The 25960-nt window shown below is 39.1% G+C and overlaps 1 protein-coding gene across 6 annotated transcripts in view; it reads right to left on the bottom strand.

Moving 5' to 3' along the window:
* Nucleotides 1-497: 497 nt before the first annotated feature.
* The window catches only part of CPVL (carboxypeptidase vitellogenic like), a 45301-nt gene continuing 19838 nt past the window's right edge, over nt 498-25960 (bottom strand). For all 6 annotated transcript variants that reach the window (XM_089533030.1, XM_089533029.1, XM_089533025.1 and 3 more), the window contains exons 5-13: nt 25167-25225; nt 22174-22253; nt 20119-20185; nt 16997-17119; nt 16510-16641; nt 14089-14187; nt 11661-11834; nt 6744-6926; nt 498-1707 (exon numbers count right to left, since the gene is read on the bottom strand). In XM_089533030.1, the coding sequence (XP_089389156.1) occupies nt 1597-1707; nt 6744-6926; nt 11661-11834; nt 14089-14187; nt 16510-16641; nt 16997-17119; nt 20119-20185; nt 22174-22253; nt 25167-25225 (1028 nt within the window). In that variant the 3' untranslated portion in view covers nt 498-1596. The remainder of the gene's footprint in view (nt 1708-6743; nt 6927-11660; nt 11835-14088; nt 14188-16509; nt 16642-16996; nt 17120-20118; nt 20186-22173; nt 22254-25166; nt 25226-25960) is intronic.

Below are 25960 nucleotides of genomic sequence, written 5' to 3'. Positions count from 1 at the left end.
TAAGTGTACAGTGGGGTTTCATCATTGTACACTTGATTCCCACAAAGATAAGACTGGCAGAAGGAAGGAGAAAGAGCTCTGCATCTGAACTGGTGAAAAAATAAAGAGACAAGGAGAAAGGAGTGAGTCGAGCCTGACTTTAGTAGGGTAGTGCCTTATTTACTCTAACAGGCCAGTTTCTTCTGCTCCTAGTATGAGTGCTGAGGAATGTCTTAGACCTTTCACTCCAACTCTTTCCTTGATGCAGAAAACCAAGAAGTAAAACATTCCTGATCTAATCCAACCGCTGCTTGAAGACCTCCTGTGAAGGAACAGACTGTTATCTGTACTTGGAAATAATTTTTTTCCAGAGAAATTGCACTTGATTCATAATATAGCTGAGCACTGAAAGACTGAAACTTCACATTCCACACTAAATGAGATGACATCACTGTTTTTTTATCCTATTTCACCTATAATAACAGAAGCTGATATTACACGTGTTAAAATGTGTAATGGGTGTGTGGGTGTGTTATAGAAACAAGAGTGAGCAAGACTCTAAAAATGATAAGGAAAACATGAAACAAATATGAAACAAATGAACAAAAGGTTAGATAATCCCCCCATCCCCTAAAAGGAGATTTCCTAAGGTCCTATAAGAACATATGAAACCAGACCCTTTTATCATTTGAGTGTCTACAGGTGAACACCAGAGCTTCCCTGTTCTTTGTACATGTTAAAAAATTATCAGGAAAAGTGTATCCCATTGCGGGATATAAATCCTGGAAATAAACAAATATGCACTGTCTATGTTTAATCATCATTGCCATCCAAACCACATTTTACGGTACATCACATTTTGAAAACCTAAACTATGTCATCAGAGAAGCATTCTTCTCTTATCAGGTATAAAGTTCTTCTCATTCTGCCAGAGTCTCACACTAATACATCAACAGAGATTACTGGATATTTCCATTACTGGCAGCCATTTTAGTTCATCTTGTGTACTCTCATGTCTGCTACTTCTGGTGGATCTTTGGACCTAGCAAGACCAAAGTAATAAGTTCACAAAAAAGCAGTTAATTTCAGTGTAGTGCCTAAAAGTCAAATAAGCATATCTGTATCTGTTTTATGGATACTGACTTCTAGGACTTCCATACTCTTTCTGGAAGAAAGGGAAAAAATGTTCACAGGTTAAGTAGAAATACATTATTCAATGGGATATTCTCTCTGCAAAGAGCCCACATAATAAATACAGCAGGCACAGTGGTTGTAGGTGAAGAAAAATCCATCCTCTTTCAAGGACGCATCACATAACCCTCCTCTTTCAGTAGCATCTTCACGTCCTATACATTTTTCAAAAATAAGTATAAACCACAAACAGAATCTTAAATAATATTTTCATTATTTATGAAACTAAAGCATGGCTTGATTTCCCCCTCCCCCCAAGACTGTAGTCTTATCGGCATTTATTAACCTTATCAACATTTTAAGCAATAAAAGAAACTACATTATAATACTTCAATCTTCAGTGCCACTGATTTGACCTCTTCATCAAAGTTTCCCTATTGGTCTGTTGCAAAGAAGTCTGAAGGTTGCTGTGCTCAGGCTGAATTTTCAGTATTCATTAGATTTCCACCCTTTTCCTGAGATAAACCTATCCATCATGTCCAATGTCCTTTCAGGCTGGTCATATGGCAGGATGTGCCCTCCACCACGAACAATGACCTACAGAAACAGATCAAAAGAAAGCAAGAATGAAAGAAGATATAGCCTGAAAGAGAACATTCAAGATTTTCCTTCTCATAGGTTCTTTATGAATTTAAATCAGGGATATTGTACCACAAAATCCCACAAAATGTATCAGGTATTTTCCAAATGTTTTGGATTGTAATTCCCATAAACCCTAGATAAGAGACCAACTAGTGCCAGATCAATAGTTGGATGTGTTTCAATTAAACCCAGGAGATTATTTAAATCCTACTTCATTCACATGGACTCATATAGTAGCATTCAGCACTCCATAAAACCCAAAGCATAGCAGAGTTACTTTTTTGGACTACAGTACCCAGAATCCCTCAGTCAGCATGGTCATTCATGGTTCTGATAAAATCAGATCCATAGCCTCATCTCTCAGATGCATTCTGACTGTGACCTCTAGTCTAGGCCTGCTACAAATCAAATAAACCATCTCATTTCAACCGGAAGCAGTGAAGTCTGCACAATATATGTTTGGTCTCAAAAACCACAGCTTTTAAAACATGTGTTAAACTACACTGGTTACTAAATCCAGAATATTTCTCATTGCCAGATTCCCTCAACATATAGAAGTCACCTAAATTCAAATATTTGAATTGCTGAAAGTAAATTATGTCAGGGAATGTCTTTAAGTCACTCAAGAGCAGATTTTTACTAGCACCAACAAAACCTGAAACTTTGAATATTAAATGGATTAGACTCTTATCTCAAATGTTTTCTGCTACAGCAGCCTCTATGTAATGCAAAGGCAATCTTGATGCTTTGCTGTACTTGATGCAAAACCATGTCACAATGCACCTTTAATAATAAATCAAGTTGAAAATGTACTTTGTATTTATCAGTAAAAAGTATGTACTGGTGTTTCAAAGGCGGGTTATAGACTGCTGCTTTGAGGCGGTCTGCCGCCGCCGCCGTTTGCTCCGTAAGGGAGCCGTCGCAGCCACACTGTGCGGCTCCCTTGCGGAGCAAAAAAGAAGCTCCAAAATGAAGCTTCTTTCTGCGGCGCCCTAATGACGTCGCGAGGCGCCGCGACATGTTCGGACGCACAGCGTCTGATATGTAAAGATGGCGCCGGCCGTGTGGAACGGCCGGCGCCATATTGTACGGACAGAGTCCGTACTAGAGCCAGGGGCGTCTAGAAGAGACGCCCCCTTTTTAAAATGGGACATCCTGCGGATGTCCCAAGTGGCGGTCTATAACCCGCCAAAGTTGTTCCTGATTTCAGTAGTTATAAATTTTTGTTTTCATTTTTATTCCATCCTTCTTCCTAGAAACTTACTATGGAATACATTTTCCATTTATTCTCACAAGGACATAGGCGATGGAAAAGTAGCGAAAAGGAAGTTAAAATCCCTAGCTAGCATTTTCAGGGGCCATGCTGGCTAGAGATTCTTGGTATTTTAGTCTGGTGCTTTTTAAGCTATCAGATGTGGGAGAGTGGCCATTTCCCCCATCTGAGCAAAGGACTATCACTGGCTGCTTTTTCTTTCCTCAAAGCTCTCTAGGGACTAACACTTGAGAAATCAGGAATCAGCACCAATCCATGGACTACCATTTTGAGTAGCACTATTATAGTCCAAAAAGTAAATTTTCCCAACTATGGTTTGGATAGAAAAATATTTGTTTTTTAAATAACATGCTTGCAAAAAATTACATTAGACATAGGAAGCTCCTTCTGATCATGTAGTCCAGCATTATTGAATGGAATCCACAGAAGAACTGATAAAAGGAAATCCTAAATGGCTTAGGACCTCATCATTTGAAGGAACACTTCTTTCAATTAGTAGCAGTAATTGTAGTAGTATCTCACTGTTCTCCCAAAATTGGGACTCAAGGTGTCCCTATATATGCCTGCTCAAAGCCTGAGGTCTGCTAGAGAGGCCCTTCTCTATGCCCCACAAGTGGAAAGAATACACTGTGTAAAGATGTGAAAGGCTTTCTCTGCTGTGACACCACAGCCATAGAATGCCCTCACCTAGGGAGGCCTGATGGCATCAACAGTGCTTTCATTCCAGGGCCAAATTAAGATCTGGCTTTTTGTTAAAGACTTAAGAAGTTTTGGGGGGCCTAATGATTTAATCCAGCTCTCTACAACTACATGATTTCAAACTGTTTTAACTTCCTAATGTTTCCAATGTTTAATATGATTTTAGAAAGGTTAAATTATTTTTATTGTTTTAAATGTAGGCACTCAGAGATTGTACCATATAGGATGGGTGTGTGTGTGTAAAAGAGAATGCTATAAAGTCTCAAGCAGAGGTCTCTCTCATCCCCTTCATCCCTTTTATGTCAGGGACTGAATCTGGACTCAAACAGTATCAACCACTTTGTTAATGTCACATTTCAAGATTCAAGAAAATGACATTTGACCTGCAATACACATTTAGGTCTCACTGAGAAGGGAGAAAAGTCTCTGAAAGCATCATAAGTTTCCAGTTCTTTTTGTTTTGATTTTACCTGCACATTCCCAAGTTTGCATCCAAACTTTCTTGAAATACCTCCAGTTTCCCTCACTCCCCCTCATGCTTCAGAAACTGATGTTCATCAGTTTCCACTCAGCCTGTTTTATTCAGGAGTTATAGTAAAAGTGCTAAGATGTTTTAAGAATATTACACTAGTTTAACATTAGGATTGATTTGTTTTGGTGCAAACATTCCCCTTTCCCTTGTTTGATTTCTGTTGAATTTGTATCCTAGAAACAACAGCTGTGTTTACTGACAGTGGCTATCCTAGCTAGTTTCAGGATAATACAAACAGACAGCCAAGTAGAGGTATATTTCATTTGATAAAATATTGAGTTAATTTAAACTGACCTTGGAAGTAGAAATGAAAAGTTCTTGGTGATGCTGGGAGATCCCAGGAAATACTTTAGGATGAGGAAAACCTCATGTGGCTCTCCAAAACAAAATGGTCTGTATAGGAACAAAACCTGGGACTTTCAGAGATTTTCCCCCCTCATCTACAGAGACTCTTAGAAACTTAAAATCACATAGAGCTATTTTAATGCATTTGTTTGTTTGTTTTCTCACCTGTCTCTGGGAACAGTACTTTTGTATATATTTTTACAGCTAAAAATATGTTTTATATTTATTTATATCCCTCAGTTGACATTACAGAATTCATTTCAGCACCTAAAGGTAGATATATTTGACTAAAAATGGACTGAAGTGCAGGGTTATGGCTAGGATACATCACCTCAGCTTCTGCTATGAAAGCAAAGCTCTTCTAGGGCAGAAAACAAGTTCCAATTTCATACACAGTTCACTGCTGTCCTTTCCCCCCAAACAGAATAAGATGCAATAATTGATGTGAGACATAACACTCATTTTACTTTGGCTTTGGGAGTTGTTAGAGTCACAAGTACTAGCTACACTTCACATCCTCCCAGACAGTTCACCTTTCCCTAACCCACTGACTGCCATGACTAGACACTGCTAAATGTTCCATGGAGATCTGTAATGCCATTCCAGGTTTCAGTCTTAACTCCAAACACTGAACCAATCTATACAGACAAAGACTGCTTCAGTGAAAGCACTAAACAGCTGCAGTTTCCTCCTTTTGCACTTAAGCTTCAAAAGGAGCAGGCAGTACTGGGGAGGAATTAGTCAGTAGAGTTCACAGGCCCAAAATCCAAACTGCATTTCTGCATGATGAGAAATGCAGGGTCTCTGCCTTCAATATGACTCTCTGTATTTGAAAGGGAAGAAGGCAATACCCTGAGAATGTCAGTACACTGTCTGACCATGGATATTCTAGAGATCAACACGAAGCTAACTGCTAGACCGTTCAAAATTTGTATGGCAGCCAGGTGGGCGCCCCAGCAACCGCTTGCCGCAGCCCCATGTTTTTCTGCCATCACAGCAGCTTTGCGGTGCTCCTGCAGCGTGCGGCATATAAATGCCACGCCATCAGAACACTGCAAAGCTGCCCGATGCGCAGACAGGCAGGTGGCATGACGCTGGTTTGGGGGCAGCTTCAGAGCATGCAGCATCTAAACGTCACACTCAGACACCGCCCCAAAGCTAGCACAAAGGGGCGGTCTGCTTCGCCCCTACGTCATATAAACAAATATCACCAGATTTCAGTCTAGAAACAATTTCTGATACAACATCAGCATTTAAATAAACTCCAATGTTCTTTTATGTAGATATTTATAAAAGCTGAAGAAGAGTTTGAAGAAAACAAGCTCTTCTAGAAAGTCAGAACTCACAGGAGAGCTGCTAGACAAATTAGTAGGATGATACAAAGCAGTCAAAATTTGGAGAATGAGGAAAGACCTGCAAACTAGGGTGCATCCAGGGTAATGGCAGGGATCATGCTGAAAACAGAAGCTCAAGTTCGTGTCAAAGAATGTAAGGGATACTTGGAATCATGCAGCTACTAGCTAAACCACTGGTCAGTTTGGCTGCCTAGAAATGCTATCTTCCAGGCCAATGGCAAGAAATGAAGATACAAGGATGGTGGTAGCACATTTTCATATCAGTATCCAAAACAAAGGCAGTGGGATAGTTTACACACAAAGTCAAACCATGGTTTAATGCTAAATGCATGAGTAATTTCCTTCCCTCTCCTTCCCTCTAAAATACTCAGGAAGAGAAGCAAACTATAGGTATGTTTCAGTTTCACTCTGTATAGTTCCCAGATTCTTTTTACAAGAAAATCAGGAAGGTTTAAAATAAATATCAGCCAATTGTTAAACAAGCCAAACAGAGACCTTAATTGTTTGGTTGACATGCTTACCCAACTAGAGCTTGCAATAAACAGCAATTTCTAATTTGCAAGGAATAAGCCAGGAATTGGACAATGTAAAATACAATCCTAGTTTGTTCTGTTTCTCAGAAGTGCAAGACAAAAGGAAGTTTGAACCTGATGCTTTGCATGGCCTCCAGTAGGAGAATAAAACCATTTGGTTAGATACTGACATTAGTTGGATAGACAAAACCCTTACTCAAACACTGATAATTTAAAAGTATAGTTTCTTTGCCTTCAGAAATTTCTTCCCTTACCTGATAGAAGTCACCTGCTTGGCGTACATAGCCAGCTACTTCTGGATCTTTAGAACAGATTTTCCATACAACTCTCTCAGCATTCTTGTATTCTTTCACTTTGGCCCATGGCACAGTAGGCAGGAATCGTTCTGTCAGTGGGGCTGCCACAATGACATCAAGTTGTCCATTGTATAAGAGAACCTGGAAAGCATATGCAAATCAACAAGTCAATAAGGCCCTAGGGGTCTCACAGAATCAAGCATAATTTTGAGGGTAAATAGTTTGGAAAAAATAAAACAGCCAAAACCCAAGGATAGACAACTTGGTCATCTTAGCCTGAGGCACACAGGCACTACCTACAGAAAGACACTAAAAGGACAGAGAGACATGAAAAAGATCTGCAGAAGCCTGACTGGTATATATGCTGATGTGTGAAATCTGAGGTGACAGCTATGATGGCTGAGCTAAAGCAATCCTGCCTCCTCATATCTACTCACAGGCTATGAAGAGGTCTCTAGCTTTCAGCCATTTGGAGAAACCATACAAACAGGAGTGATATCTTTAGCCATTTTATCTGCAATAGGATGCAGGCATTTGAGTATTGAAGGGTTAAAGAACTTGCAAAGTGTAGGTTTAGGGCAACTCCCTATTGCTAATACCTATCCTGTCAGTGTATAAAAGTCAGTCATGTCCTCTCCTGCACATACCCTCCCTCCAAGAAATGTCATGTCACTTTTAATTTGCTTTACTTGCCCTTAGTGATGTTGTTTCTATTGTCAGCTAAAAACATATTCTTAAAAAAATCCAACTGTTCACAACCTCACTAGAGGGAGAAGCATCCATCCTGCTTATGGAGGTAGCAGACTACCATTGTTGTTTCCAATTATTCTGAGAAATACATCATTTCATACCTCAACCAAGAAGACTGTTCTGAAATTACAGTCCCCAGAACTTTGCAGAGAATGCTGTGTGTACAGACAATAGGCTAATTTTACACACACATACACACACACTATTCTCTGTAATTTGTTTCCCAGCTGAAAAATGGGTTCCCCAGCCATCTGGAAACCACACTGAGAAGAATAATGGAGCAGTGAAACTGATATATAGTTTTCTCCTAGCATTCACATGTCCTGCTGTGTTTGGATGATTTTTCTGTGCCAAGAAAGGCATGGTCTTTTTGCAGAAAATCTCTATGCAGAAAATGTGTTTTCTGTGCAGGAAACTTGGGGGGGGGGGGGGGGGGGAGACAGAAAATGTGTACCCCCCCCCCCAAAAAAAACAATTTTTTTTTCATAGAAAATTTATCTTGTTAACTTAAAGATGCTTGAATACAGGGAGAATTCTGTACAAAAATATCCAGTTTTTCCTGCAGCACTCCTTGTGGATGAAATATTCAAGGATTTAAATCATTATCCTCTCAAACTAACACTTCTACCCACTGTCCACTTTACAAGCTGTGATGGGATGAACTCATAATGTGTGAATCCCTTATGCTTACTTGCTAATGATGTAAAGAGGACTAAGTAGGGAATATAGAAAACAAACCCGTTCAAAGCCTGGTGAAGAATGGAGTGGACTCAGACTGGATTCAAGGAACATAATAAGTTTTGAGGAGTAGCTTGCATTTCTAGGCCTCCCACACTTTCTAAATAATTGCCCCAACCCCAGCAGGCCAGAAAATGTTAACAAAAATACTGCTGAAATGGTCAGAAATCTGGTCTAAAAATGCAATTTTCTGCAGTCTTTTGGGCAATACTGCATATTCTATAAAAGCCTTTTTGTACTGAAAACATTAAGCACAGCTTTGAATCAAAGGTTTGAATTTTCCCCATAGATAAAAGTCTTCTACACATACAAAACCAGAATAATATCACATTTTCTGGACAAGATGCCATCATAAGAGCTGCGCTAAAGAATTTCCGCTTAAGACAAGTTAATTTTTCCTATCTTGCTAGAAAGAGTAAAAAGGAAATATTTCTCCTAGATCTTCAAAATTCCAGTGGCCTTCAAAAGTATCCCATGGCTACAAAACATATACAGTATATAAGCTTGTTAAACAAAGCGTAAATGCTTATCTGCTTTAAAGCAATATTCAAGCCATTTGACTCAGTGAATGGGATGAATCTGAAGGTGGGCCAAAACTCTGAGATACCAAGAGATAGAGAAAGGGTATCCAATATTTCAAATCACAATAGTAATGCAGGAGAATTTTTGTTCCTTTCATGTTTACTCACAACTGTTGTTGTTTTTGTGTGCCTTCAAGTCATTTCCAACCTATGGTGACCCTAAGGCCAGATTTTTTCAGAGGGGAGTTTCCTTTGCTTTGCTCTGAGACTGAGAGTGTGTAAACCAATGAGCCAAGTTGGCCATGTGGGGATTTGAACCCTAATCGCCCAGTGTCCTAGTCCATTGCTCTAACCACCACACCTCATTGGCTCTCTTACCTGCAATTGTTGTGTGTTTTCAAGTCATTCCCAACTTAACAACCCTAACATGAATTTATCACAGGGTTTTCTAGACAAGATTTGTTCTGAGGAGGGTTGCCATTAACTCTGAGGCTGATAGAATGTGACTTGCCCAAGGTCACCAGTGGGCTTCCATGGCTGCACAGGGATTCAAACCCATGTCTCCAGAGTAATGGTTTTTCCACATATCATCAAAAAAAAAGTTTGCTAAGAAAAATAAAATGGAACAACTGCACACAGTACCTTTTGCTAATTAATGTCAAGCACCTGGAAGTACCCTGGTTGCCTGGATTTTATACACCCAATATAAGGCAAGTGGATGGGACAAAGGTCAGGAACCCACTGAACTTGGGTTGCTGTGAGCTTACTTGTATACACCAGCACCCAACTGGAATAATAACTTTGGTATTTTGATGCTTTCATACTTATTTTGTTACAACTTTGTAAGCAATTCACATGGGATCCAGATACACAGACAGGTATGGTGCTGTTGGCTGGATCAACAAATGGGGGGTCCCTTTATGATCACACCCAGTTCAGAACAGTGTCAGTTTGCCACATCCCCAGGTGACAGGTGATCCATGCAGGAGCATCCACTCATGCTATCCCAGAGCTATTATCCCTGGATTTCAACCCATTTGGCATCATCCTTTGTACAGCTCTAACCAATAAAGTTGTGGCCTCTTTTTTCTGCAGATGTGTATGACCTATCTATTTTTCAGTTGCAAATCAGTTTGTCCACTTGGATCCTCAATAATCTTTCTGTATTTTAATTAAGACACAATAGAAACATGCTTTCTCTCTTCAATTTTATAAATGCTTTGGTGACCCTAACAAAATCTGTAATAAACTTGCAAGATGATTGCCAATCCAATTAATATTTTTAATAAAACTTCAAAAGGTTTCAAAAGTCTAAATATATTATGGATGACATTTCATATCCTTTTGGAAGCTGAACTGAAGAAAATGTGTCGTAATTTAATTTTAAGGTAGAAAGTGTTTTTCACTGATCCCAAAGTCAATTTCATCATAGCTATATTAGAACTTGGTGCTTCTTGAGATCTTTGAAAATTGACCAACTCTTTTTATAAACCTGCTGTACTTGCTTGTCATAACTTTATGGGTCCTGAAAAACTATTCTGATATCTGCTCCACTTTATAAATTGTAGCAAAATAAAAAAAAACCAGAAAAAAATTAACTATTTACAAGTCACACTATAGGTGCTAACTGGCTAAGACTATGGGGGAAATGTCAGAGTTCCAATTTATGCCACTAATATGATTTCTAATTACATTATTTGTCTGAATTGCTTATATAGGAGTTGTTTTGTTTTCTTTACATTTTCCAAAAGAAACAAAAACGTCACTCCAACAACAACAACAACATCTCTCTCTCTCTCTCTCTCTCTCTCTCAATAGATAGATAGATAGATAGATAGATGATAGATAGATCCCTTTCCAGAAAATATCAGACATTTCATTAGAGCAAATATTTTCCAAATATTACCTGGTAACATTATAGTATCAACAATGCCTAAATACCCTAAAGGGCACCAGATCGCATATGTTCTTGGAAACTAGGTGGGGTCAGCCCTAGATATACTTGGATGGGAGATAGCCAATGGATGCCAGGTGCTGTAGGCTATATTTCAGAGGAAGGAACTGGCAAACCCACCTTTGAGTATTCTTTGCCTAGGAAAACCCTGTGAAACTGATGGGGTTGCCATTAGTCAATAGGCAACTTAAAAGCATACACTCACACTATAGAATCTGCAAACTCAATACACCTCTGTCTCAAGATATAAGACTAGATGCACTGAAACCACCTAAGAGTTCAGAATATTCAAAGCAGGCACTTCAACCTAGAAATTTCACCCAAGACACAATATGGACCACATCTAAACACTAAATTCTTCATGCAACTGTGGACTTACAGATGCTTCAGGTCTGTAACTCCCAACAGCACATATCAGCATAGGCAATGGTGTCATGACAAGACTAAGGCCTAAATTCAAGCAAGGGTGAGTAGCTTTGGCCTGCCTGTGTGCAACAGTGTTAGTTGACATGACACTTCTCAGGAGGCAGAAGTGACAAGAACTTTGAATTTTCTTTTTAAACTGTATTGTAGAAATCCATCTACTAATACTGAAATGTATGTTTCAACTTTTATTCCACCATTGACAAGAAACATGTAAGTAAAGCAAGTGCGTTACAAGTAGATCAGAAAAACATTCAGCAAACTGTAGATACAAAAAGTGTTCAATAACCATCTCCAAAGTTGTATAAAACTTTGAATGCAGATTTCCTGACACACTGTTATAAGGTTTATTGCTACTGAATTGTTAGAATATTCCAATTTTCTTTTAGGAATGGAGGATTAAAAAAAATCAGAAAATCTTTGAATAATTAAACATCAAGACTGTTCTCCCTGTTCTGATCAAGAAGCTGGACTTAATAGCTTACTTACTTTGTAGTTATCCATTAAGGTGCCCAACCATGGCTTTATTGTCTTCATCACATCTTCAAGCAAATACTTTTCAACTTCAGAACCATCATGGAAGGTAAGATTTCCAACATGGATAGATTTCCTTACTTCTGTCAGTGCCAAAAATTCTCCAAAGTATTCTTGATCTTCAGGCTCCTTTTAGGAAAAGGAGACAGAGAAAATGGAAAAAGAAATGGCTGCAAAGAACCAATTCAAGAATGCTGAGTACCCTAATCATCCACCCACAATGCATCACAAGAGCAAGAAACTGAGTTTTAGGTTTAAATCTGGAACTAAGAAGACATTTAATGTGTTCAAGCCTATTAGCTTCATTTGTGAAAAACCTAGCAGGTTCTGATGGCATTTGACATTGATCAAAGGAGAAAGACACACAGTCTGTTTCTCATAGTTTAGGGCAAATACACTCTGGCTGGAGCAATATCTGAGGCCCCATGGTGATGAATTTTGATCCAAGGCAAACTGCTTCAATGTATACCCTATTTCCCATGCAACTTCAACAAGAAAAAAGTATTCTTGAACAGATCGAAGGGGCCAAATAGTGCAGCATTTTGTTACCAACATGGTTTAAAAGCAGGGCATGAGGGCCACAGCTCTCTCCTGATGTTACATGCTTTTCTGAATAGGGCATTTCATGAAGCAATCATGGCCAACAACCACAGATGAACCATACAATCTCCATTTAAAAAATAAATACTGTGTCATCAGTATCTACAGCTGAAGGAATGGTTGGTGTTAAAAGAAGTGATGCAATCATGTAAATAGACTTTACTACTGAACAGTTGTCAGAAGTTGAATCCTCCTTATGCTGCCTTGCCAGCAAGTATGGAATTTTTCATCCACCCCTTCATATGACTAAACATTAACCGTATATACTCAGTTATACACTGTGAAATTATACTCTAAATTTTTACCCTGAAAACCTGGGTCAACGTATCCACAGGTCAATGCTTGTTTTTTTCAGGGAGCTCATGCTGCTGGGGGGGGGGGTTTGCAGGTACAAAGAAGCGCATCATGAAAAAGCAATCCAATAAACTCCTCCCAGCTGAAAGTGTGCAGAGACAATCCTAACCTAGAGCCCAGCTCTGTGTACTTCAAGATAAGAGGAGTTTGCTGGGTTGCTTTTGATGATCCACTCCCTCAATTCCTTCCTACCAGGAGCTCAAGGTGAGGCAACTGTTCTGGATGGTTTTTCAGGGACCTCGAGGGAGCCCATGCTGCTGGGATTCTTGAGTAACCATCCAGAGTAATTGCCTCCAGAGTAATCACACCATGGTGAAGTTGTCAAGGTACATCAGTTATCTATTCACAATCTCATAAGCACCACAAGCAACTGACTGACTGAAAGAAGGTGAAAAAGGTGCCAAGCTGATTGACACTTTGCAAGCAGTACCCGCACAGTGCCAAGCAAACCTCCATAGCCACCTACAAGCCTTTGTCCCCCACTCAGCTCACTTTGCTGAGTGTAGAACACCTGTGCTTCTATTACTTGCAACTGGATGTTAATCATCACCAGAAAGGAAGGCCTTACTTACAGTACCAAAGCCTTAATTTATATGTTTAATATTTTAATGAATCCTACAATAAGCCTATGATAAATCCTGTGGTTACTGTAGTAACATAAAACAGAATTCTAACTTCTTGCCCTATGCAAAATGTGTATCCAAAAGAAAATGAAACCTTCATAGCTGAAACTGAAAGTTACTGAACATGCAAAAAAGGTAAAAGTTTCCTTTTGACATGAATGTCTAGTTGTAACCAACTGCAGGGGGTGGTGCTCATCTCTATTACTAAGCCAAAGAGTCAACATTGTCTTCAGACAACTCCCACGACCATGTGGCCAGCTTGAGTGCACCAAATGTTGTTACCTTCCCACCAAAGTGGTACCTATTTATCGACTTGCATTTGCATGCTTTTGAACTGCTAGGTTGACATAAACTGGGACTAGTAATCCCATCACACAGCACTTGGACCTTAACCACTAAGCCACCATGTCCCTTACTGAACATGTAAAGAAATCCAATAATTGTGTAACTCCAAGATAATTCAGCATCAATGCAAAATTCATCTTTTACATCCTTTGTTATAGGCTTGTAAGTTTTATGCTCAACTTATCCATGGAACAGAGCAAATTCCTTAATTTTGGGCCCCAGACCTACTCTCACCTTATCCATGAAATTGGCTTATAATTCAGTATATACAGTAACTTTAAGACAAAGAGGTGGGATCTGAAACTACAGAGAGAAAAAGCTAAGACACCTTTACTAAATATGCCTAATTGCTTTTAACAGAGTGACAATCCATGATAACCATCTAAAATTCTCATGTTCAGAAAATATCTTTAAAAACACAATTTAAAATGTTTAGTTTTATCATGTGCAGGGGTAATCACCTGGCACTGCAAAAAGTTGAAGTAGTTGCTACATCCGGTAACATTCCGAACATAGGGAGGACTTTTAGTTTGATCGCCATTCAACAGAATATCAAACACCTGTAAAAAGAAAACTATAATGAAACGAAATATAGCACAAAATCCAATGTGTTGAATCCAGACATAACCATTTTCCATGAGCCTAACCTAAGTTCCATTGATTTCAATGCATCTCCTTTATGTATAATTAAGTCCAATTCTAACCAAGTGTTCATGTTACACTTAGCGCTGCGCATATATTATCTTCTACAGTATAATCGGTTCCATGGAGGTGCACAATTCAATCTAATTAATGGGATTCTGGATAGAAGGGCCTATAGCCGCCTTCATCTTTCCTGGATCAGGGTCATGGCAACCGCACACCGCAGTTCCAATCTGGCCTTTGCAGGCTGCAAAAAAGAGCCATAAAAAGTGGACGCAGTAGCAGAGAAGTGCCATGACACCGTGAGCCATGTGGTGCGGTGCATGGTGTCACACTGCCCTGGGAGCAGAGGCAGGGCATGCATCATGTGGATGCCACGCCACACCTCCGCCTCAAGGTCAACCTTAATGGTCAGTGTGCACAGCCCTAGAACGTAACTATGCAAAGAAATATTAAAAGGAAGGATCAGCCTCATGCTCATGAATTGTCACAGGTTAACACAGGAAAGCATCCTGGTCCAGTAAGACTGAAGACATACAGAAGATGAGGTTTTCTTCACCACTAACTCCAGCCTGGGTTGTCACTCTGGTTAGTTTCTTGCCTTCACTGTAAACACTTAAGCACTATACAAACAGTTATAAGGGGTGGCCTCCAGCCACCCCTTCTTCAGCCAGATTGGGACCGCGGCAACCGCATACCATGGCCCCGATTTGGCCTTTCCAGGACTCAAAAAGGAAGTACAAAAAGCGGCTCTTTTTGCGCCCTGGAAAGGGTGCAATTGTTGCAGTGCCATGGCTATATGGTGCTCCTTTGGCACTGCCAGAGGAGCACTGTGATGCAGTGCGCCGTCTGGAGTGGTGTGTGGTGTCATGGTGCCCTGGGCGCAGAGTCAAAGCATGAGTTGCGTGGACGTGATGCTCCGATACCACCCCCAGCCTGGCCTTAATGGCTGATACCCTACCTGGGCACAAAGCTTCATATTCACAGTTCCACATTCTCCCACCACCTCCCCAGAGGACCCTTGCTGCTATCATTTACCAGTGGAGAAGAAAGGGAGAGAGGGAGACAATTTAGACCAAAGAGAAGCAGCTGGTCTCAGCTTGGTCAAGGGGAAAGAAATGAAGGTGCTCTCTCAAATGGACCTGACTTCCCTGAAGAGCTCAGAACAGCCAAATCTTCATGGTCTGAATTGCTTTACCACCATCCATAGCAAGGAGAAGTAAGAGCTTTTCCCAGAGCTTGATAGCTGCCGGGCATATAACAGTTTTAGATGGAGTACAAGGGCAAGGGGATAGCCCTCTGTGCCTTGTCTAAAAAGGGATTTAGCTATGTGTACGTAGTGCATACATGTCAGTACAAGGATGCCAACTGTAGTTTGCTATAGCTCTCTAGGTCAGTTTATTATGGAATGAAGCAATATGTTGTAATGGCATTTATTTGCTTGCTACATTTATATTCTTCCATTCTTCCAACATTCTTATATCTTCTCTACACTTTCTTGGAGAAATCTGTGAGACAGGCTAGGCTGAAAGAGAATGAGCAGGGTCACTCGGAGACTTTCAGAGATCAACAGGGCCTTCAATCTGGATCTCTCAAGTCCCAACTCTGGCTCTCTAGTAGATAGCCAGGAGATGTCTGCTGAATAATCATGTGCATTCAAAATACTATTTGCTAAAATCAAAGAAATCATTCTGCAAAAAACTTTTATTAACTCTAAAACCAATTTGATGCTTAATTGGAAGCCCAGATATTTCACAACATAGTCTAAATATATATTCATAGCAAGTATCAGTCAACTGTGTGCAGTGCAGATTTTCAGATCCCTCTGCGGGGTGGGAAGGATTGAAATTGGAACCATGATTCATGGGTATCAAAAGGATTATGCATATGTTCAGACAGTTGCAACAAATTCTAAGATTGCATTTCTTGCGATTTCCTGGGGATAAGCTCAACCTTTGGGCATTTGAGCACTGACTTAGAGAAACGAAAGCAATTCATGAAAGAGATGCTTGTGTAAACACACACTAAGGCACTCAGTTTTGAAAAGCAGCCAAGGTAAATTTTGCAGAAACATTGGATACTGATTGTTTCTCCCCATTAGTTCTAGTTCTCTAGCCCCTTCTGCTGCTATATAAATGAATGCTACTTCCCACACCAAATTTTTAGTCTCCATTCTGCTTCCTTCTGTGTTCAGATGGTTTTAATTGCTGAAGGCCAACATGTGGGTCTCTAATACATACTTCAAAGGCTTCACGCCATTTCTTCTGCTGGATGTAGATTACTCCCAGGTCTGTCTGATTCTGGATATAATCCCTCTGCTTCTCATCCACCAAACCAATTTGATATAAGAACTCTGCATAGCCACCCAACATCTGCAAAGGAAATAGAAGGAACAAGCAATATTAGTCAAGGTTATTCTCATTTTCTAAAATGTCATTAAATTTTTTAAAGTCCATGCATCCAGCTGAAATTAAAGGCATGGTGCCAAATTCAAAATAATTCATGAAAGCTGTAGAAGAACTTCAGTGGCATTAAAGCTGCCTAGGTCTATGAAGAGCAAACTGCAACTCATTTACTCATCTGAGTCTAAGGTACACAGGACAAACATTAAAAGCATTAGCATTAGTAGAAAGCCAGGTGGGACAGTATTTTTAGTATTCAGTTTGAGAATCTCTGTTCAGTTATCTACAAACAAATAAAAATATCCACAACGTATAGAAATCATACCAATTCAGGGTCGCAGAGACCATCTCCAATGGCAACACCCTTGAAGTTGATCTTAATCTTTGCTGTAGGATTATGTGTATGAATATAATAGCCAATAGCAGGCACATACTTTCCTGCATAAGACTAAAGACAATAAAAAACCCAATCAATAAAAGTTAGTTGTTATGCATTTGTATGATATAAATGCTTTCAATTTCATTTATGCTTATTTGGGAGTAAGTCCACTGAATTCAGTGGAGTTTTATTCTCAGTAGGCATATGTAGATTCAGACAGTTCCTGTTTTATACTATATATCCATTAGCTTTGATATTAATACAGTTGGTAATCTAGAGTTGTATATCCATTAACTAGAATACGATATATATTGCTGAACTACTGTAAACTGAGGGAGGGAGAGAAATACTCAGGTCAAAATGGACATGAGATGGACATGCAGAAGAGATTGGAATTTTGGGATTTGTAGTTTGTTGTGACACAAGAGCTCTCTTACAGAGAAGACTAAATGTCTCACAAAACTACAAATCCCAGAATTCTATAGCACTGATCCATGGCAGTTAAAGTGGTGTCAAACTGGATTAGTTCTGCAATGCAGATGCAACCTTAGTTGTAAAGGATCCAGAAAAGCTATGGAGCCTGTCACAAATGTACAATCATACACTATCAGTGCTCCTACAGATAACTTACTCTAATCTGTGCTAAACCAAAGATCCACAAAGATTAGATAAAAACAATTGTTTCATATAACTTAAGCAAGAAGGCCAAAACAAACACAAGCCCAAGCTTGTATATCCTCAGATTTTTAGGCATTCAGATCTCTTGTTTTGTATTCTTCTCACAAAGGACTGATATTTCTACCCTCATAGACTCCACAATAGCTATTTCTTTTCATCTTTCATTTCTTAGGAAGTTTTTATAACATAAAACCAAGAAGATCAGAGATATCCATATGCAAAAGGCAAAATAAAATCCAACTCTTTCTTCCAAAGCAGATTCTGACAAAACTAAATTTCTTTCTTGCCAGACAAAACTGTGATGGAACCTGAATCTTTTGGGAACAAAATTATAATGGATGTATAACTGCCTCCCAAATAGAATTAAAGCATTACATATGTTAGCAATCTGCATCAAACAATGAATTGCTTTGCAGTTAGCAATATAATATTTATTCCAGTCCAAAAAGGGAACTCAAACTTTGGCAAGATACATTTTACAACTAATTGCACTACCCAAACAAGCATTACTGGAAGAAGGCAATAAACAAAACTGTTGTATAAGATCTAAGCTCTTAACTATAAGAGCAACACTGCCAGATTAAATGTCGAGGCCAACATTATTCACCAAAAAATACCCTATGAATTGAACAATGAGAAAAGAAAAAAAGATATATCAAAGACAGTGCAATGAACTGGGCTGAAATGTCAAGTCACATGTGCTCCCTCTGGTGGCTGTGTTATGAATATTATTTCCTATTCATACTATTCACTCATACTAAAAACAAACATGTATTGACAAACAACATATGTCTATCTACATTCTAGTACAGTAAAAAGTAATCTGATAATATCCTGAAATGTGAGCACTAAGGCTATCTGAAGGATATTTTTTAAACTACTGTATTTTTTCCTCATTGAATTCCAATGTAACTTGTAACCCTGGTTGCACTTTTTCAAACTTTCTGAATTAGAAATCAGTTTCAATCTCCCTGCTATCTATCTATCTATCTATCTATCTATCTGTTTTTATGCTTGGATCAGGAGCAGTTCAGAGTGTGCAAATGAGGCTAAGCTTGATTTTTAAAACCACAGGGAACAACTTGTTCTACAACCTGAACAGAAAAAATGCAAACCACACCCTGCAAACCATACCGGTAACTTCCTGTATGGAAGTTACCGGTATGCCTTAATAAGAAGACTTGTGTATGTGGGAATTAGAATTAGGCAGTTTTGTAACATCCCTATCCAGTAAAGGGCCGCTGTTACATTACTATGTAGCAGAGCCAACAAAGTGACTGTTTCATAATGAGCCTGACAAACATCAGTCATCAATGTGCATTGGGCACTCATGTAGTTATCTCAATACGCATCTTTCACAATTCACTAATAGGATTTCTTGGCCCGTTTGCTAATTAGCATAAAGTTACATTAAGTAAAAAATGCTTGGGGTATTCAGCAGTATCACAAAAACCAAAATACAAACAGAATATAGTTATTATGGAACTGAATAAATGCAATACTGAAAGGGTATGTTCCAACCAACATTGCTATGGAATGGGCACAAGCATGTAGACTGCTGAGGTCCTAATGGTGGGCTTGAGTTGCTTGCTGCTTTTTTTAATATAGTTGCTACTATTATTCTATTAAATAGTAATAAATCCATGCAGTTGTGCCCACATACTGGCAGACATCCCATTAAAACTGATGACATGTGCCAAAGGGTGAATGACATTATAAAGGACAAAATACTACCGTACAGTATTTTGAGTTTCCAAGATCCATGGAAAAGAAACAACAGTTTTTCAAATATGTCAAATATTCCAAGCCCTTTTTCAGATCAGTCTTTCAGGTGCTCGATCAATTGGTTGTTGTTGTTGCTGCTGTTGTGTGCCTTCAAGTCATTTCCAACTTATGTGAGTTGCTCAAGGTCACCCAGAGTGTTTCATGGCCCAGCAGGCAATCAAACCTTAGTCTCCAGAGTCTTAGTCTAATACTCAAGTCACTTTGCAACGTTGTCTCTTCTCAATGGATATGTGTCTTCAACAAACAGGTTTATGAACTTCAAGCCAGGACCAGGCAAGATTTCTATGTTATAAAGCTAGCCAAAGCGCTTCTACCCTGTAAAAGTCATCTCAAGAAGTCTTTGCCTTTGACACTATAAAAGTGATCGTGACAAAGTAGAGTGATCACTTATTATAATAGTTTGCACCTAACAAGCAGAACATGTGACATGCTGATATCTGTCATAGGATCTCTTGATATTTTTGGTTATTTTTTAAAACATGTGGTTGCCACAGCGCCAGGGCGAATGGTGCTGGGGCAGCCCAATCTGTTCCGGACCTTACTTAGAAGAAGCTCATAGTCACAAATTAAATAGTTCTCTGGAATTTAAAGTTATCAGAACTTACTTCTCCTGTTGCATAGAAGTCATTTTTCTGATAATCAGGAAAAAGCTGGAAAAACTGGATGAGGGCACTGAAATAAAATTAAAATCCAGATAAACCATAAGCACAGAGACTAATAATAATAATAATAATAATAATAATAATAATAATAATAATAACCTCTATTCAACTACTTCATTCAGTTTAGACCAGTGGTCCCCAAACTTTGCTCTGTAAGGGATTTTGGACTTCACCTCCCAGAGTCCCAGACTATTGGCCAACATGGCTGAGGCTTCTGGGAGCTGAAGTCCAAAAGCTCTTAAAGGGCACAGTTTGGGGCCCACTGGTTAAACTAAGGCACATACCTAACTATGTATTTCCCAATAAACCTAAGTAATTATTATTCCATTTAGAAAACTATGGCCTGTTACAGACTGCCAAAATAAAGCTGCTTCGGGTCTCTTTGGAGGTATGCTGTTTAAATGATGCATGCATCCTAAGAATCCGGAAGCTGCACCAAAGCTGCACTCCAGTGCTTAGGAATGGAGTGTGGTTGTGGCGCGACCTCCGGACTCTTAGGACCCATGCATCATTTAAATAGCATACCTCCAAAGAGACCTGAAGCAGCTTTATTTTGGCAGTCTGTAACAGGCCTGAGATTCCTATAAATGCAATCCTACTTTACTAATACTCTTTGAAATTTAATATTCCTTGAAATTAAAGTTGTTCAACAGAGATATGTTCAACAACAGTAAGTGTGGGCCAGTGTGGTGAGCCAATGTGTTGTAGTGGATTAACTGCTGGCCTATGATTCCGGAGACCAGGATCCAAAGACACACTCAGCCATGGAAACTCACTGGGTGACCTTGGGCAAGTCACACTCTCTCCACCTCAGATGAAGGCAAAGGAAAACCCATCTGAACAAATCTTGCCAAGAAAAATCACTGACAGGTCCACTTTAGGGTTTCCATAAGTCTAAAACAACACAACAGTGTGAAAATTGCTAGAGTCTTCTACCAGGGGTATGTATCTTTACTCCACCACAAAGCTTACAGGGTAAGGTTCAGTCAATAATTCTGTCAGCTTAACATACATCATAAGATTACTGTAATTATAAGTGTAATATCAGAAGAACGGCAGGACAAAAATCTTGACCATGGTTAGCTTCTTTAGACTGGTTCACAAAACTTGATTAAAGTTAACATTAGAGCAGATATAACAGTGGTCATGACAATGGATATTTTAAAAAAGGGCAGGGAGACATCACACATTATTATAAGGCACTCTATGAGGGACTGCCTTTGGAAACTTGGGTCCAAATGCTGTGGCCAGAGCAGTGACCAGGGCTGGTTACAGGGAGCATAAATATCCCTTGTTGAAACAGCTTCACTACCCATTAGTCTGTTTCTGGAAACAATTCTAAGTACTGGAAGTTATGTCATGTCACTTCTGGTTACTATTGTCAGCAAAAACCCTTTGAGAGTGACAAGGGGATTTCTGGGGTATGTGGGAAAATTAAACTGACATATTTGTGGCTTTCTTTCTTTCTTTCTTTCTTTCTTTCTTTCTTTCTTTCTTTCTCTTTTTCCTCCCCATATTTTATGCCATTTTCAGGCAAAAATCTGTCTTAGTAACCCCTACCCAATCTGGAAACATTTGAGCAGTTAAGTACAATTTGGGGGCACATATGGCCTGTAGATCACACTTTGCCAAGCTCCGGCATTCACAATATACTATTTCACTCATCACACTGTATATGGGGGAATGTGCACTGTTCGTATCTGGAAAGTTTTCCAATGTTTAAATGCTGTTGAAATATTCTATTTTATGTATATTAACCCCTCCCCCCAATTCGCACACAGTCTTACCAGAACATTTATGAACTCACTCCTATAAAGTGAGAAAAAAGAGGAAAAGAAAACTACTTCACAAGCACAAAATACTTTTTAAAGCTCTCCAGTAGATGTCAGTAGTGCTGCTTGCACTTACTGACACAGTTCAATTTGAAAGATTCCCTCTTCTCTTCCACCCCCTCGCCCTCCAAAAGACAGAAAATTCAACTTGGCTCGATTGATTTACCTATATAAATCTCTTCCAACATCTTCCTGGTTCTTTGCATATCCCTTCTCGTCATCTGTAAAACTGAAGCCAGTTCCAACCTGATAAGAAAAGAGAAAATGATTTGCCTCCTGATCTGTTACTATTTTACACATCAAGTAAAATGGTATCCTAATTTATGTTTTAATATTAGTATTATTTAATTATATTTATATTTTAATTGTATTTTAGATTAATGTTTTAGTTTTATCTTTTTAAATTATTGTAAGCTACCTTGAATCCTATTTTAGGAAAAAGGTGAGATATATAGCCCATAAAGAAAAAAATAAACAAACAAACTATTAGGTATACAATCTCTTCTACAACTGTAATAAACTGGCTTTAAATTTGCCTTTATGCTTGACACACTAAGGTTACAATCCTACACAACTGAGTTCAGAAGTAAGTTCCATCAATTTCAGTGGGATTTACTCCCAGTTAAGTTGGGATAGTGTTGAAGCCTAAAAGAACTGAATCTCCCCTTCTTCCTCCCTTCCAGTAGTTTTACAGTCTAAGTGAGCCTCCCATATATACAATAGTTTTATGTATTCCAGTATAGTCTTCTGTGAATCAGGAATGTAAGTGATATCATAACTTTTCAAGCAAGGGAAACAAGTCCCTAAATTTATCCTCATGCATAAGAAAAAAGTAAAATCTATTTCAAGCCTCCCATATTTATGCCATGTTTTGCAATGGCTGCTATCTAATTTTTATGTAGCGATAACATCCTTGGAATGTAATGAAATGTATTCCCATATCATGCAAAAAGAGAGACAATTTAGTATGTTCCTACCAAATCAGAATTAAAATGAGAGCACAGTCATACAACAATGAAGATAAAAACTACATGCAGCCTTGGGCAATGGCTGCAATAGTAGCTTTGTTGCTGTTATTTTTGTTGTTCTTGTTGTGTACCTTCAAGTAATTTCCAGTTTATGACAACTCTAAGGCAAATCTATCACGGGGTTTTCTGGGCTCACGCAATGTCATTTAGTGGGTTTCCATGGCCAAGCAGGGAATCAAGCCCTTATCTCTAGTCATAGTCCAACACTCAAACCACTTTACCATACAGGCTCTCAAAATAACTGAAATCGTTTTTACTTGTTTATTGTTGTTGTTGCCTAGGAGTCATAGGAGTTAGGCAACCCTAAGGTGAACCTATCATGGGATTTTCTGAGGCTGAGAGTGTACGATTCACCCAAAGTCACCCTGTGGATTTTTATGGGCTGGCAGGGATTCAAAACCTGGTCTCCAGAGAGTTTATCACATGGGAGGCAAAGTACCTAAATCCCATGAATAAACGGGGTTTAAATCCTAGGAATATCCAGCAAGAGCAGAATTGTTTTCAGACATATCGGGCAATTTTAACATTATGTGACATTAACCCGTGCAGAAAGCCGCAAAAATTGTGCCACTTTTTAACTTCGGAATTTTGCAACTTTCTGCACAGGTTAATGTCGCATTAATGTCCATGTCACGTGACATCGTCTGAAAACAATCCCACTTTTGCGGGACATTCTTGGGTTTAAAATAGACTAGAGAATAAAAGCATGGCAAAAAGTCTAGTGAGCTGTCACCCTGTGTTTTTAAGCGCATACGGAGCTTCACAGTTGAGTACTGTGTGCAGCATGTACTTTTTCCCATAAAGATAATTACAGTAGTACCAAGCAAGTACACCTTCTTATATGAATATTATTACAACTGTCTGGTTCTGCTAGTATTTCCTAGCCTTCCAAAATAAGGATTTTTTTATTCCTATTTCAAAAAAAAAAAAAAAAAAAAAAGCTGAGAGCTCTCTTGTTGAGCAGATGAGACCATGTTCTCAAGGGGGAAATGAACTTTCTCCTCTCTTTGTTTTATTTACTTATTTATTTATCGTATTATCAAATAACTTGTAAATGGAAAATGTCTACATCAATCCCACAAAGGTTATTTTGTTAACTGTTACTGACAACAATGTTCAACTGATAAATCTGTCTTTGATTTATGGTGACCCTATGAATGAGAGACCCTCAAATCACCCTATCATAAGCATTCCTATACAGGTCCTGCACTCAGGGCTGTGGCTTCCTTGGTTGAGTCTATCCAGCTGGAATGTGGTCTGTCTCTTTTCCTACTGACCTCTACCTTACCAAGTATAATTGTCTTTTCTACTGCGTCATGACTTTTCATGAAGTTCAGGCTTGATTTGCTTTAGGACTCATTTATTTACCTTTTTAGCAGTCCACAGTATCTATAGAAATCTTCTCCAGCACATTTCAAATGAGTTTATTTTCTTCCTAGCAGCTTTCTGAGGTGAAAGTTTTTCAGAGGTTGGGGCCCACTCTGGTCTACTGGAGGACTGCAAACAGTCATAGGCCACACTTTGCCTACACTTAATCTAGAATATGGCTCATAGATTTCCATTCACTACAATTAGAAACAAGCCTAATTGTCAACCTAAACTATCATACTTTCGCCAATGATATGCTACAATATAGGAAAGCTCAAAAGTTTTATTAACACAAAAGCATTTTTTAAAGCTTATATGGGCCCGTTACAAACGGACACCCTAGGACGGACTCAGTCCGTGCAAGGGTTAGAAAGGGGCGTCTCTTCCAGATGCCCCTAACCCTAGGACGGACTGAGTCCGTAACAAATGGCGGTGGCCGTTCCACACGGCCGCCACCATCTTGACATAACGGACGCTCTGCGTCCGCACGTTGCGCCCCGGAAATGACGCCGCGAGTGCACGACTAGCGCCTTGTGGCGTCTCTTCCGGGGAGCAAGAAGGAGCGCGATTTTCGCGCTCCTTCTTGGCAACGTCCGGGAACCACGCCGTTTGGCTGCTGCGGTTCCCGGACGCTGCAACCGGCGGCGGCGCGAGACGGCCCCTTCTGGGCCGTCTATAACGCGCCAAAGTGACTATTTTCAAACTCAGTTTCAACAGTTTTGGAGAAACTTGCCATATCCCATTGATTCATTTTTAAACTTACCGGGTTGTCAATGTAGAGCATGGAAAACTTAGATGTCCAAGGAAATTTTCGTTCAGACACTTTTAAAATGAAATTTACAAATACAAATAAGTTTACATACTTTGCACAATCAGTACAGTATAATGATTAATAATCCAAGTAGGTTTTTACATCTTGCATAATTAGCAGTGTGTGTGTGATGTGTTGTGTGCCTTCAAGTCTCTTCCAACTTATGGCAATGCTAAGGCAAACCTATCATGGTGTTTTCATGGCACATTACTTGGTGGCCAATTTGTAAAATCAAAAAGAATCTGTATCGGTCCCAAAAAGAAGCCAGACTGACCTGCTAAAGATCAAGGGGTAATCTATTTTTAGTTCAAGTTTCTTAGGTACACTATTAGCCACATAATGTAGTTTTTCTGTGCCAAAAGTATGTTTCCTGCACACAAGATTCATAGGGGGGTTCGTGTAAGAAACTATTTTTTCTATATAGCATTAAATTATTAGTTGTTTTCTCATTATATACTAGTACTTTCCTTTTTAACATTTATGTACATGTATCTGGTGATTAAGGAAGTTATTAAAAATGGATTGTCAGATTAGACTTCCATTGCCAACATGCTACCCTCTTTTAGCCTGTTAGTGAATTAACTTCTTGATAATGCTGCATCCCAGGAAGATGCAACATGTCAGTCATAACATGAGAAATGTCCAGACATTTGGGTTCAGTATTTCAAGGTATACAATAAGGCTACTACTAGTTTTAAGGTATTAAGTGTAACATTACGCTGCTTTATAATATTTTTTCTACAGCC

This window comes from Sceloporus occidentalis, unplaced genomic scaffold (genome assembly GCF_023333645.1).
Source record: "Sceloporus occidentalis isolate IW3139 unplaced genomic scaffold, rSceOcc1.0.p SCAF_7, whole genome shotgun sequence".
NCBI lineage: Eukaryota > Metazoa > Chordata > Lepidosauria > Squamata > Phrynosomatidae > Sceloporus > Sceloporus occidentalis.
Note: the sequence above shows the minus strand (reverse complement) of the source record. Positions and strands in the feature narration are given on the sequence as shown.